Here is a 13671-nt window from a genome sequence, read left to right on the forward strand (position 1 = left end):
GACAACAGCAACGCGAGAGGGGACAGGGGCAGGGGCAACAGCAACACAGGAGGGAGGGAGAGAGAGAGAGAGAGAGAGAGAGAGTCTCCTGAACCAATCAACCTTGGTAATGAATAACTGAATGTGTACAATGGAGACAAAGGGTTGCTTATATAGCAATCCTAGTAAATTGCCCTACCCAAGACTTTGACAAATAAGTAAAATAAATACCTAAAAGCAAGACTAAATAATGGGATCACATTAGGCAGTTCACTTGAGATTACAAAACTTTGAAACTCTTTGCATCACTTTCTAGAGCTTTGGATGACATTTTAAGCCACGTTACAATGCCCAAAGCACAAGATATTGTCTAGCTAAGCAAGAACATTTGAATACGATTAAGAGTGTTTAATAGCTCAACAGAACCGACTTGAAGTATTTATCCACAATCTTGAGACAATGGTGGTGATACCCTGAATTCCATATGCCTAAACTGCCTTGGCAAAGCCCTAATGCTATCAACGATCTAATCTACATGCATTGGATTATGACACATTAGCATTGCTGTTGCTGGCAGGGCAAAAGAGACTAAAGCTTTTACATCACCATACAAATGACCAGAGGAAGGGCTCTCACGCCCGACAAAGCATGGGTAGTCTTCTGTATACGTATAACAATTCCTTTTCGCCAAGCTGAACCTCCTATTTTACATGCTACCTTTACATATCAAACCCAACCAAGGGAGCTATCTTGCACAAGATGACTAAAATGCCCAATCATATCTCCAGAGACTTTTGAAAAGCTAGGTGGCCAGTCATGTTTTTATTCCACATTCACCAGTCCTCTGTCCATTGTTATCTGCAAGCTGAAAGAGCTTCTTCAAATGCTTCCACAGCTCTACACTGGTCGGTACAACGTGAGCTGAATGGCAGGTGTCTTGTCTCTTTACAAGACTTAGTAGACCCAGTTGTAGTTGCTCAACCATATTATGAAGCTCAGAACTCTCCTTGATAAACAACATCCGTTGAAACAACGCAAACAGCAATTGGCATGTTTCATATTCAAATGACGACTGTCTCGGCATCGTTTGGGAAGGCCGCCTGCAGAAACAATGCGGTTAATTCTTAGCAACTACAGGAAAAATGTCTCTCTAGGAAGTAGTATATCCTGCTCCCAGCTCTCTCCTGGGCACGTTTTTTTTTGTTGGGGGGGGGGGGGGGGGGGGGGGGGGGGGGGGGGGGGGGTTGTTGTATGGTGTTTGGGGTTTGCTTTCTTGAGCATCTCTTTGCGCAACAAGGCTGATTTGTGCATACTCTAGAATTTAATTAGGGTTGCTACTTAAATAGCTCGCTCTTGAAAAGAACAATCCCTTACCATCGCCATGATGCTTCTAATTCGCAAGGAGGCGAAAGTTGTCGGAGAGGCCACTCTATAAAATCCTGAAAGTCTTTCATAAATGTACCTACTCCAATGGAAAAAATAGTTATAATGAGAAAAAAATCTAGAAGAAGATGCATAAACAGAAAACAAGAACGCACGGTGAATACCACAAGATCCTTCAATTGATGGCAACAGCAGTAAAGCAGCACACACTGCCGATGCATTTGTTCCAGCTGTTCCTAACATAGATTGCTGATGAATGAGCAGTTTGAGAAGGCTTTTGTTTATATCACTCTCAGAAGCAGACCCACAATCCTCTGTCCTTGTTGTTCCACAGAAAAACGTCCAAGCAGTTGGTGGTCCTTGCAAGATAGCCTTGTCTGATTCACCTAGAATCAGGGATGCCGTTACCCATTGCAAGACCATAGTAATAAGGTCCTTTGAGTTGCCCATTATGGTGGAGCTCTCCTCAACATTTGCATTGCCATTGTTGTCCAGGGCATAAGGTAAATTATAAAAATCTCTCAGGGCTAAAGAAAGCGACCACATCCCCATTTTCCACAATAAGAATCTATCCTGTAGTAGTACGATTAGGGAATGAAAAAAACATACTAAGTAAAGCACCAGTAGACAAAGGGGAGATTCATTGTTCAAAATCCTTGAATTTTAAAGGCTTTCTATACATTTTGAGCCTCAAGGCAGAAAAACTTTTTTAAAAAGCGAATATGCAGAGAAGACCGTGTCTGTCCTCACCTGGATCGAATGGCATGCTGGCGGTTGGCACTCAAGGATGGTTCTCAAAGCTAGTATTCGTGTTTCATGTGTACAAGCCTTTTCCGTCTCAGCAAAGTGAACTAACGCAAGAATCTCTGCTAATGAGAAATTACAATGACTTTGAAACTTCCTTCTCACTTGTGATAGCTGGAAAGCAGTTCCTATAATTCTCAGGTAAGGTTTAATGACCATTGCTGGCTCACCAAAGCTTGAGGTTTCTACCAAAGCATAATGCAGCAACATAACCATCTTTGAAAGCTCCTCAAAACCCTCAGAGATTAGCCACCGTTTTATGCTCCTCCATTGGAGAGTGTTTTCAAAAATCTGAAGACAGAAAACAAAATCTGAAAATGTTCTATTCCAAGAGGAAAGAAAACTATGCGATGTTAAAATGCTGTGTAATTTCTATCAAACACAAATTCACACACAAGATTTCTCCTTAAAGCACTCAATTGCCCACAGCCAATTGCAATGCTCTTGGTGAAATTCAATAAATTTTAACAAGCCTTAAAAAATTTAGCAAAGTGAACTTCAGATGTGAGGCTCGAGTCCGGGTTCTCAGACAGATAATGTGAAAATGTGAGCCCTTTTTTAATCTGGCACAGCAATTGTCCTTGGCAAAAGAGAGAGTGCTAAATTTTAAATATTCAACAATTCATATATTTTCCCACATGCCAAAAAGAAAATTCCAACAATTCATCTAGATATAAACATGTAGACCTAGCCAGAACTTTACAGCCACTAAACACTTGAAAATTTCCCAGCCTACAGCATGCTCCAGAGTCCATCTTACTACTCACTATATGTCTCATTGGTTGACCTCAGACAAGGCCTATAAACTTTAACAAGCTCCTCTTAAAGTGGGACCAACAGTGAGCTTTCAACCAAATAAATAAATTCAAGACAATAGTAAAATGGTCAAGATAGTCGTCAAAGAAATTGTTGGAAATTCTTGTTGAAAGCACTATCAGCTTTGTTGTCCAGATAAGAATGAAGTGAACAGAAAGTCCAAAAAGAATCTTGAAACTTTTTTGGAATCCTAACAAAGTCAAGAAAATTCCTGTTCCTTGCCCTATAATTCATGCTTTATGCTATGTCATTGGCGTGTACAGACGGCTAATTTCCAGAACCCTAAAATCTATCCTTTGGACAATAAAAAACACGAGTAAGGATTTCAAGAAAGCATGCAACTTGAGTGTGGCCACTGACAAGCACTTTAGGTTCATGGTAACCCCTTAAACAAGTCAGGATCCAGAAAGCTAAAAGACTGTTGTATCACCTGTAAGGCCTGAAAAGCTATCTCGGTGGATATTCCACCCGCGTATTCACCAGATTTTGCTGTACCATTGCTACAAAAAATGGTTGTTAGCCAAGACAATAGACCACAATGCTCTACTAGGTACTGTGCAAAGCTTCGTAACTTTGAAGCCCGATATAAAATCTGGCAAAAAAATAATGCCAGCCATGTTAGGCTCAAGCCTCCTATCTGAACAAAAGAAGAGAATGTGTACAAAGAGCCTTAAAAATACCTGCAAAATCCACTCTCGAGTGTATCTGTCACCCAAGGGAGAGCCGTAGAAACTCATCAAAATTTCTAATATAAAGCGACGCCGATAAACATGTGTATCAAATGAGGTTCTTAAGCCGAAAGCTAGTAGTCGCAGAATCCAAGAACGATCTGCCCGAAAGTACACTGTTCCACTTCCAAACATGGGTTTGAAAAGAGGAATAGTCTGCAAAAAGATCCATCCATACCCATAAGACATCCAAATTCCTTAAATGCCTTACAATACCTCAGAAAAAAATGAGGAGAATTTTAATGGTTACTGCAATCCTTTTATTTCAATGATCTCAAGAGACTCTGCAAATGATAGTATTATCCAATTGAGGGTCCTTGTACTTAAAATTCCCTTAAAAGAGATCCGGGTGCAGGTGAAACGTGGAAGCACCTGGTGGGTGATTGATTCAGTTCAGCAGAAAACTGACATACATGGACTAGATGAGAATTTGATGAAATTTTAAAACTATTTTTGACTTAAAGGAGTGATTTCATTCACCATTACAGCACCCACATGGACTCTTAACTTTCATCACTGCAGCACTGCAGCCACTTTGCTCGCACATAAGTAGGGACTCACTCTGCAAATAATTTATGTCTTCTATGCTAGGAAATACCAAAACTCATATGTGTCGTAGCTGTAAGTTGGCTTCTCCCTCAGGCTAGCTTTTCTACTTCTGGCAAGCACTGAGAGGAAGGCATCGGAACAACCAATATGATTTCAGAGGCTTCACACCAATTTGTTTCATCAGTCCAATGTACTCATAAAAATCTCATTTACTTGCAAGCAAAGGTTCATTCCGTCCTCTATTTCTACCCCTACACAACCTAGCCACTGCTGAGCTAAAACATACTCAAAAGTGAAAGAGCCAATACCAAATACTTGAATGATGCATCCTCAGAAATACATGATCTGTTATACAAGTGACTTCATTCTCTAATCCGCCTGCAAACATAATGGCCGAAATAAACGCACCTCAAGGTCTAAGCAAGTTGTGCGAAACAAAATTTTATTGATAATCGGGTAGTGAACATCTGATGGAGTCATTAGTATACAAGAGGCCTCAGCAGCAAACAGAGCTGCCACAGATGGCATTCGCTGCCATGGCTCTAAAACACTGTTCTTCACAAAAACCAGCAACAGCTTTATTTGGGGCTTTCCTTTGAAACTCGGACACTCCTATACAACCAACACACAGCATCAAACTGGTGAATACCCTTGAAAGTATAAAGAGCCATAAAAGGGAAAAATGTATCACGACACTATGGAAGTACCTCAAGGACTGTAAGAAATTTTGCAAGAATTTCATAGCCAAGCTTGCGCATGTCCTCTTCAGCAGATGCAGTGCTCATCAACGCTATAGCTAGTAACCCTTTCTGTACAAATTCATTTGCATCTATCCATCCAGAAGAAAGGCTGTGCAAAGCAAAAGGCAATATAAAACAAGGGTCATATCCTGCATCGTGCAACAATCTTTCAGCTGACTCTGGATCGGACTGCTTCTGCAAAGTCAAATATACTTCAAGAAACCTTCTGAGAGTGCACTAATTTCAAACTTGACACGTTGGCAAATTTGTGTAGAAAATGACAACAAACTTTAAAGATTAGAGATTAGGGACAAAAAAAAACCTCCTCTTTTTCAGATCCATCAAGCATCATAGTTCTTGACACACTTCTTTGCAGAGGAAAGAATAATATACTAAGAGCACATTTTGTCGGATCTAGTGGCACTCCCTCTTTAAAACATCTTTTGCGGGCTTCCCTGCTGGTATCTTTGTCTGAAAATCTAGTCGCATCAGCACCATGTTCGACCTTCTTATTTATTTGTCGCCATTTCAAGGCAGCCCCACCCCACAAATAGTCCATCCCCACAAGACCACAAAAGCTTGCCCCTTCAACAGACTCCATATCTTGCATTAACAGCAGATTTTCTTTGTCAGTTTTGCTTAGGGAAGCACCATAGGCTGCCAACAACAAAGATAAGAGCTCGATGGAGTCCACAGTCTGCTCCATTGAGGTGTCAAACGTGGCAGACTGTTGTTTTAAGTAGTAAAGAAGCCTTAAAAATTTGAGCAGCTCCAGCTTTGGGTCACCTGTTTTTTTAGAATCTGCCCCTGACATGGACTTACTCATTACAGATTGGGTGGTTGGAGTCTTCAACACAGATAAGATGGACGACAATGATTTCGAATTAAAGTCATTCCCACTGTACGAACCAATACCCACATTGACTCCAGGTGAAAGAAGAGTTGACGCAAACTGAGAATGCCCAACTAATAAGTTAAATCCATATGCGGCATACCGCCTACAAAAATCAGGGACATGAACCATTCTAAAGGCATAGAGACGCAACACCTGCATTGGCAAGCTCTGTCCATATCTATATCTAAGCACAAACTTGGTGAATTTTTTCAATGCAGACATATGCTGAGCTTCAAGCTGAACACTTACTGTTGCGTTCAATATACTTCTCAAATTCTCCAGCAAGTTTCTCTCAAGAACTTGCAAGAGCTTGTGTTTGGATAAACTGATTTGAACACCAGTAACCTCCAAAACACCATCCTTATCCTGTGAGCTCTCAGAAAACTTCTGGTCAAAAAGTGCACAAAGTGTGCTTATAAAGACCATAATAACCTCAGATGTCTTAGATCTGTCAGCAACACTCTGTATACTCCCAGTATTCGCTTCATGGATGTCAGATAGCAACAAAAATTTTGCCAGCATAGATTTTGCAGTGATTACACTAATAAGCTTCAATGTGGCCTCCACGGATAATCCATCAATATGCCCAACAGATAAGTCCAAAAGAGGATAGCTTTTCTCTACCATCACTGAGAAGAAATTCTCCTTTTCAGCAGCTGAAAAAAGATGGGATGCCAGACAATGTTTGAAGATCAGGACTACTTGGCCAGGGGTTGTAGAGCCGAAGAGTCGAATGAAGTTATCATAATGCTCCTTGGATTCTAAGAAGGGACTGAGTTCTGCCATATCCAAACCTGTCCCAAAAATATTCCAATCCTTAAGTATTTCCACAACTATCATAGAATAGAAAGATAATATCTGTTGCACCGCCTTGAAACTGGTCATCTGTCCTTGACCCATTATTACATTGACAAGCCAGTTCACAGAAGGCAAGAGAAGTATCTTATCTTGAAATGTATACTCTGCATTGGCACGAAGAGGCTGGGGAAGTAGTGGGCCTGACACCAGAGGGGCTAGCCTCAACAAAGGTAGATTTGTTACTCCCAAGTTGCAGAGTAATGCCTCAGCAAATACAGCAAGATAGCACTGGCTAGACTGAATTAGATGTAAGATGATTTTTGCTTTTGTCTTATTGATGCCTGTCATGAGATGAGCAAGAAGCTCTAATGGAGTTTTATAGATATAACCAAGAGGTACAGCAGCAGAGGAAGTTTCTGCCCATTCATCAGAAGAGAGGTAACCATAACTGCCGTGTGCTTCTAAACCTGAGTAAAGGCAAGAAAACGCCATATCAAAGGGTGTTTTCAGCACAATGTGCAACACCTTCTGATACAGATTCTGAAGCAGAATTTGCTGAGGCATGGCAATCTGTTGCAAGTTCCCCCTTTGAAGCAAGCTAGCAACTCTTTTAAAGGTTAAAGTGGTAAAGTAAAGACCTACAGTGTGACATGGCATGCTGACGGATGAGGTGCCCAAATTAATAACCTTTTCAGTAAGCTCTTCGGAAAGTAAGGTACATGAAAGTTCCGCCAATAAATTGATGTCAATATAAGATGAGAAGGTAAAAGCTAGGTAAACTGGTACATTTGGAAAAAATCTGCCTGCCTGTTCTGTTTTAGCAACAGCTGTCTTTGCAGCGAGAAATACTTCACTAAGAAAAGGTTTACAGGATGACAAGACAACCCGCTGTAGCGATTGACAATCTTTCTGAAATGCTCCAGGATAATCCCTGCTAGGTGGCTCAGCTGCCCATTGCAAGAGCTCCTTAAAGATGGCAACTGTGTGAGTAAGGTGCAAGGAAAGCCCACATGCACCTTTCTGAAACCATTGTTCAACGACTTGAGGGACTAAAAGCTCATCAATCATAGTCTTTCCCTCATCGCAATCTGATGGTGCTGTGGGTGAAGGATACTTGGCTGCTTCAAACTGAGCATTCATGACGGGGTGTGTCAAAACTCCCTGAAGAAATTCTACAATTACATCCAGCTCTGTACTTGTATCTACATCAGCTTGTAACAAAGCAAGCCAGCCGTGCTTTTCAGCAGGTAATATCATCAATTTTAGAAGAGAAAAACAGACTTCAAGCTGGCATTTTGTGGTCAGAAATTTCTTGCACTGAAGTTCCCAAAAGTTTTCCACCCAGTAAAGAATTAGATTAGCTGTGCAAAGCCAAAGTCGGGGCGAAACTTCAGACAATGCCACTTGAAGAATGCTTTGCAAGTGGGGTGATCCCCAGAGTTCTACTTCATGAGAACTTGCAAGAGCAGGGAAGATGACTGCAAATGGTAAACCCAATAAAAAAACTGAAAAAGCAAAAGAGGGTATATTAGAAACGCCTGCAGACAAAGTATCATCATTTTCTGGTCTTCCATGTGATGAGAGTGGTAGTCTCGCCCTTTCAGGCAAGGCGTTCATGCTTTCTGTTCCGTGCATAGAATGTGCCAAACCAGAAGCTGATAATAAAGCTTCTTTCAAAAACTCAGGCCATAGCTTTGAAATAGCCGAAAGTAGAGACCGGTAAGCCCCACACAAACCCACCAAAACTGGAAGTCTTCCTTTAAACACACTAAAAAATATCTCCATCAATAGCGGGAAATTATCAGCTAACTCTTGTGGAGGAACACACTGGAGGCATGAGCTGAGCGCAAGAGCCTTTGCCTCCGGAGAACTAGTTGTATCACCAGTGCAAACTTTCAGAGCCTTTGCTAAAGACCCACTTTGGAGTTGAAAAAAATCAGCATTCATGAATGAGATTTCATCCCTTTTTTGATGCCACCGAGCATAAAGCAACAAATTCTGTAATGGAGTCCATTCAGACCTGAAACCGGTAGTATCTGCTGAGGATCCCTCTAGTCTACTAGATAACAAGGCGTCTAGAACAAGACTTAAGATTTGCGGGTGTACCTGAAAGAAAGCTAACATGATATACAGCTTGCAAAAGTGGAAATAACCATCTCAACTAAGATTATACCTGTGACTGTAATAGTAGGCTCAAGGCATTGGCAACATAAATACAAACACTAGTTCTTTGGAAAATCTTCAAATTTTTCGAAGCTGATGCTAAGACACGAAGACACTTATCAAGAATACAGACCACGAGTGGACCGAATTGCAGAACTGCAAATTGATTTTCTGAAAATAGAACCAAACAGCATCAGCCCATAACCAAAGTGTCATAGAGAAACATAAGAGAGCTATGATCACATACCCTGTTTTGAATTTGAATGTATAATTGAAACTAATGTATCCACATACTTATCCACATTCCTTCCAACAGTCTCCACAGCATCGCATAAGAAGGACAACACCACATTATCACAAAAAGGAAGAAACTGAAGCCATACACCTATTTCAGAGCTATTATTTTCAAAAGCTCCGCAGCAAATCATGGCTCTGTACGCTAGAAGCTGCCACTGTTGCTTGATCCATTTTATCCTTGACCCAAGTGTAAACTTCAATATTGGCTTTAGATATCGGTATAAATGCCTTGAATGCAGATTTTCAAAGCCCACTCGAGGCCTAAAGCCTGCACCTCGCCTGCAGGGATTGCCTGATGCTGCTAAGAGCAGCTTCAATAAGGCTTTTTGCTGAGACAAGGTCAAACAATCTGGATCGTCTGGCATGAGTTTGAATACATCAAAAGAACTGTCCACTATTGCCATTGGCATAATCCCCTGCATCAGCGAAATTTCATAGGATTAGTTCCTACTACAAAGCATCAATTAACAAAGTGCACGACGCTTAGTCTGCCAAACCTTAAAAAATGAATCTTTATGGCCCTTTAAAGGAGTAAGGTGATGGACAAACCCAATGGTGCACAATAACAACCCCTTACACTCAACAGCCTTCTCTTGATGGCAAAGGTACATCAACAATGAGAGCCCAATTAGATCATCACATTTCAAGCTTCCAAAAACGTTTGTGCACGTGATCAATCCTTCGGGTGGGGTGTCATTCATTACCGTAAGTAGCTTGAACAGATGAACTCTGCCAGTCTGTTGCAAAAGTTTTCTAAAAGTCATCAAATGGCCCTGTAGTTAATTGCATTCTGTCCTAAGTTAATCTGAGCACTATTCTGAGACTGTCGAACACGATCTCATCCCTAATGATCACCCCCTTATGTGTATTATCTGAGCCAAGGTCAGTGTAATTTGGAGGTTAAAAGATGTAATTCTTACCCAAAACACAAAAGCCTCCAGTTGGTCCTCAATAATAGACCAATAAAGTAGTTTTGAGAGCTCTCGACCCCTTAGTAATTTGCAAGACATCAACAATGATTACTAACTTAAGTGCATGTTGCTCCGACAAATAGCAGTAAGCATGTCAAGCTGTAGCAATGAACTATTTGTAAAATCTTCTACTAGCATTTTCAGCTTAGGAGGAGGGGCGTGTAGAAGGTGGGACCGGTCTCTGTAGAGAGATGCCTCGCACCGGTCCTCTCTCAAGGCTACAGGTTGAGGCTTTCCAAAGTTAACACCAGAGGCAAATGCCACGTGAAGGCGCAGTGGAGCAGTTCTATTAGTGTACGACCAGTTAGAATCCAATGCCAACACCTATAAATAGGACCCGTTAATCTCATTTCAGGGACCTCTTGTCTCTTGACGCTTGCATTGTCTCACTTGGGAGAGCTTAATAGAGCTTATGAGCACTCAGTGTTGGTCCTTTGTATCATTTGTACTTTTCAAGCCAGAACCTGATTTCACGATTCCAGTCAATCCTTCCAATTCTTGTAACCTTGTACCTAAATCTGAATTTGAATATGAACCAATCGTGTCCAATTGTACTCTGAACTATATTTTGTAATCTGAATCTGAACTAGATTCTAAGTTGTGTCATCCAGTTATCTATTCAATTCATTTCAATCGTTTTTCTGAAGTCTTGTGCCAGTCTCATCTGAATCTGTCATCAAAAGTCTGCTTGTCTAATCCTGTCACCTGGTCGTCTGATAACGGAACAATTACTATGAGCCTAACTCTGAAATAGTTGTCAAGCTCCAACTCATTCCATTTTGGCGATCTTGGTGGTGAGCTAAATAAAGCTCTTGGCAGGAACCAGTCTCCCAAGTCAAGACTCGGAGTTTGGTAGCTATTCACAATGCATGTACGACGACCAGCATGAGGTAGGAGAGCCACAAGAATAGTTGATGAGGATCAAGATCATATCAATATTGTGGCCAAAGGGTCAAAGCAAGAGTCTGGTGATCTTCAGCCACGTCTTGAGGGACCAACGCGGAACCAAGCATCAGAGACGCTGATGCACATCGAGCTTCTGAACAGTCAGAGCATTCAAGGAGAATGCATTTAGAGAGGGCTGAAACAGTCAATCATTCGCATAGTTCTCGACATTCTATCGGAAAAAGGAAAGGTCAATCTTATGTTAGAGAGTCGGGCAGACACAAGCACAAACACTGTAAATCGATGGCAAAACCTGGCGAGGAAAGAAGCTTGAAACAGTAACTAAGACAGATGATGGTTACCATGTCAAACCCCAGTGTTGGGAGGCAGAAACCTAGATGTCGGGAAAGAGAGACTGTTCACCATGACAAACCTAGACGTCGGGAAAGAGAGACTGATAACCATGACGAACCTAGACGTCAAGAGAGAGAAAATGAGTACCATGACAAACCCAAACACCGAGAAAAGACCGACGACTTGATAATCGCATGCCTAACATTCAGAGGCAACAGAAGAGATGACTGGATGTCCATAAGCCTTTGAACAATATAATGACCTCGAGAACATCAACGAAGATGACCGGATGTCCATATCCAAGCCTTTGAACAATATAATGACCTCGACGACATCGACGAAGATGATTGGGCAGAATACTTGCCTCAAAGGCTAAAGAATGCAGCTAGGAAGTGGTACTATCATTCTCCAGCGTGTAGGCTAAGAACTTACTGTAAACTGAAGAAAGCCTTTATCTTGGAGTATGGTGAGAACCAGCAGGGCAAGCTATCGGTAAGGAGCTATGTAGAGAAGATTAAGGAACTCAATAGATAGTTATATGAGTCATTTTGAAGAACCAGTCAAAACCAAGAAGAAGGGATCTTGCCTTGGACAAAAATAATAAAAGAGCTCTCAAACCAGATATCTGAGATCTTAAAGACCAAACCTTTGTTAGGAAAGGCAGAAACTGGTGCGTTAGATGCAAATCAAAAGAGCACCGAACACACGAATGTGTTCAGTGTACATACTGTAAAGCTTATGGCCATGTGTGATACTACTGTACAATCAGGATACATCATTTTAAGGGAGGAAAGGACGCGTCACTTATTGCACAAACCAACGTCGAATTGGCGTAAGCAAGAAACAATTACTGAAAACCCAGACAATGGAGCCAGTACCAGTGGTATGGCTAGGAGAGGCAGATACCATAATTTTTGTAGTAGAGGTCGAGAAAGAGCTGATCTCACCAGAAGGAACTTCAATTGTTATACATGTGGGAAGAACCTACACTTTTCAGCACAACGTCCCAACAATCTAAAGGCTGAAGTGACCAAGGGAAAGATGGCAAAGAAAGTACCTATGCATGTGATCACTAGGAGCTCTGGCAATGTCATCGAGGAGATCCCAGAGGAGCCAGTCACTCAATCCAAGTAGAGTGAAGAGAGCAAGAAGTGGGAAACGCAAAGATCAGTGATGAGCACGAATGTATGCTGTTAGGTGCAACGGAATGAATGTTGTATTTTCTCAAGATTAGCGATCTTTATTTGCTCAAGGTTCCTTTTAGTTCTTAGGGAAGGAGAGAGCCTTCCGTCTTATGGAGAGTGCTATGATCACGAACAAAGTGAGTGGATATTGTGCGTGCAAGTGAATGAGATTGAGAGAAGGAGAGAGAAGAGATACGACACCGAAAGGTTGTAAAACGCTCTTCCGAAGGCCCCAATCTCGTCGGCGAGAGTGGTCTACTTGGATTGCACAAAGGTGTACAATGCGTATGCAATGGGACTATGACGATGACGACGACGGTGATGACGACGACGACTTAGGCTGAAATCTGTGATCTTCTATTGGCTGAATTTCATGGACTGTTTCGGGGCTGAAGTCGACTGTTGTACTGCTGTCCTTATGGCTGAAAATGATGGGTGTGTCGAGGGTCATGCTGAAGACAAAAACGCTGATGATAAGTCTCTTTCTTGCTGCGTTTTGCTGCTCTTGCTGAAGGCTGAAAAAACGCTGGCTGTGGCAGTGCTTTCCATGCTGAAAAAAACGCTGAAATGGCAGGATTCTTGCTAGCGTTAGTAATTCCCTGCATTGGCTGAAGTTTGCTGAGTCAAAACGCTAAATGGGCTGAAGTGTCTGAGTCCAAAAACACTGGATCTACTGCTCTGCTAGCGACCAAAAACGCTGATGGCTTGGGCTGCTGCAAATGGGTAAAAACGCCAGGGGATGGATCTTGTAGGCGAGGCTGCTGTGAAGAAAACGCCAAGGGAAGTGGAGGTTGGTCTAATGCTTGAAAACGCTAGGAGTGCTGAGGAGGGGGTACTGCTGAGAAGTTGAATGTTGAGCGGGAAGCTCCTGCTGCCTCTTCTGCCAGAAAGTGCTAACTTGGGTTTGCTTATATATTAACTTAGCAAAATTGCCCTACCTACTTTTGTTGGAAAGTCACTTAAAAATAATAAGTGAAAATAACCAAAAATAGGGAAACTAGGCTAAATGCACTGGAAAATTCCCCTGACTGAATCTGATGGATTCTGAAGGGAATTTCCATTGTGTTTTGCCACAATTGATTGCTTTAGATCATAAGAGGAAGATTCGATCTCATTGTTTGCGTG

General features: G+C 41.7%; 1 protein-coding gene across 2 annotated transcripts in view; it reads right to left on the bottom strand.

The window, feature by feature from the left end:
* Nucleotides 1–327: 327 nt before the first annotated feature.
* Nucleotides 328–13671, bottom strand: part of LOC147430579 (uncharacterized) — a 44962-nt gene continuing 31618 nt past the window's right edge. The window contains exons 4-14 of one of the 2 annotated variants that reach the window (XM_086493172.1): nucleotides 9103–9568; nucleotides 8866–9026; nucleotides 5322–8798; nucleotides 4967–5194; nucleotides 4668–4871; nucleotides 3663–3866; nucleotides 3413–3574; nucleotides 2113–2457; nucleotides 1527–1935; nucleotides 1354–1441; nucleotides 328–1079 (exon numbers count right to left, since the gene is read on the bottom strand). In XM_086493172.1, the coding sequence (XP_086349298.1) occupies nucleotides 794–1079; nucleotides 1354–1441; nucleotides 1527–1935; nucleotides 2113–2457; nucleotides 3413–3574; nucleotides 3663–3866; nucleotides 4668–4871; nucleotides 4967–5194; nucleotides 5322–8798; nucleotides 8866–9026; nucleotides 9103–9568 (6030 nt within the window). In that variant the 3' untranslated portion in view covers nucleotides 328–793. Of the gene's footprint in view, nucleotides 1080–1353; nucleotides 1442–1526; nucleotides 1936–2112; nucleotides 2458–3412; nucleotides 3575–3662; nucleotides 3867–4667; nucleotides 4872–4966; nucleotides 5195–5321; nucleotides 8799–8865; nucleotides 9027–9102; nucleotides 9569–13671 lie in introns of those variants that run through there. The other variant, XM_086493173.1, reaches the window with a different exon arrangement.

Source organism: Adiantum capillus-veneris, chromosome 21 (assembly GCF_014529385.1).
Source record: "Adiantum capillus-veneris isolate H3 chromosome 21, ASM1452938v2, whole genome shotgun sequence".
In the NCBI taxonomy this organism is placed as follows: domain Eukaryota; kingdom Viridiplantae; phylum Streptophyta; class Polypodiopsida; order Polypodiales; family Pteridaceae; genus Adiantum; species Adiantum capillus-veneris.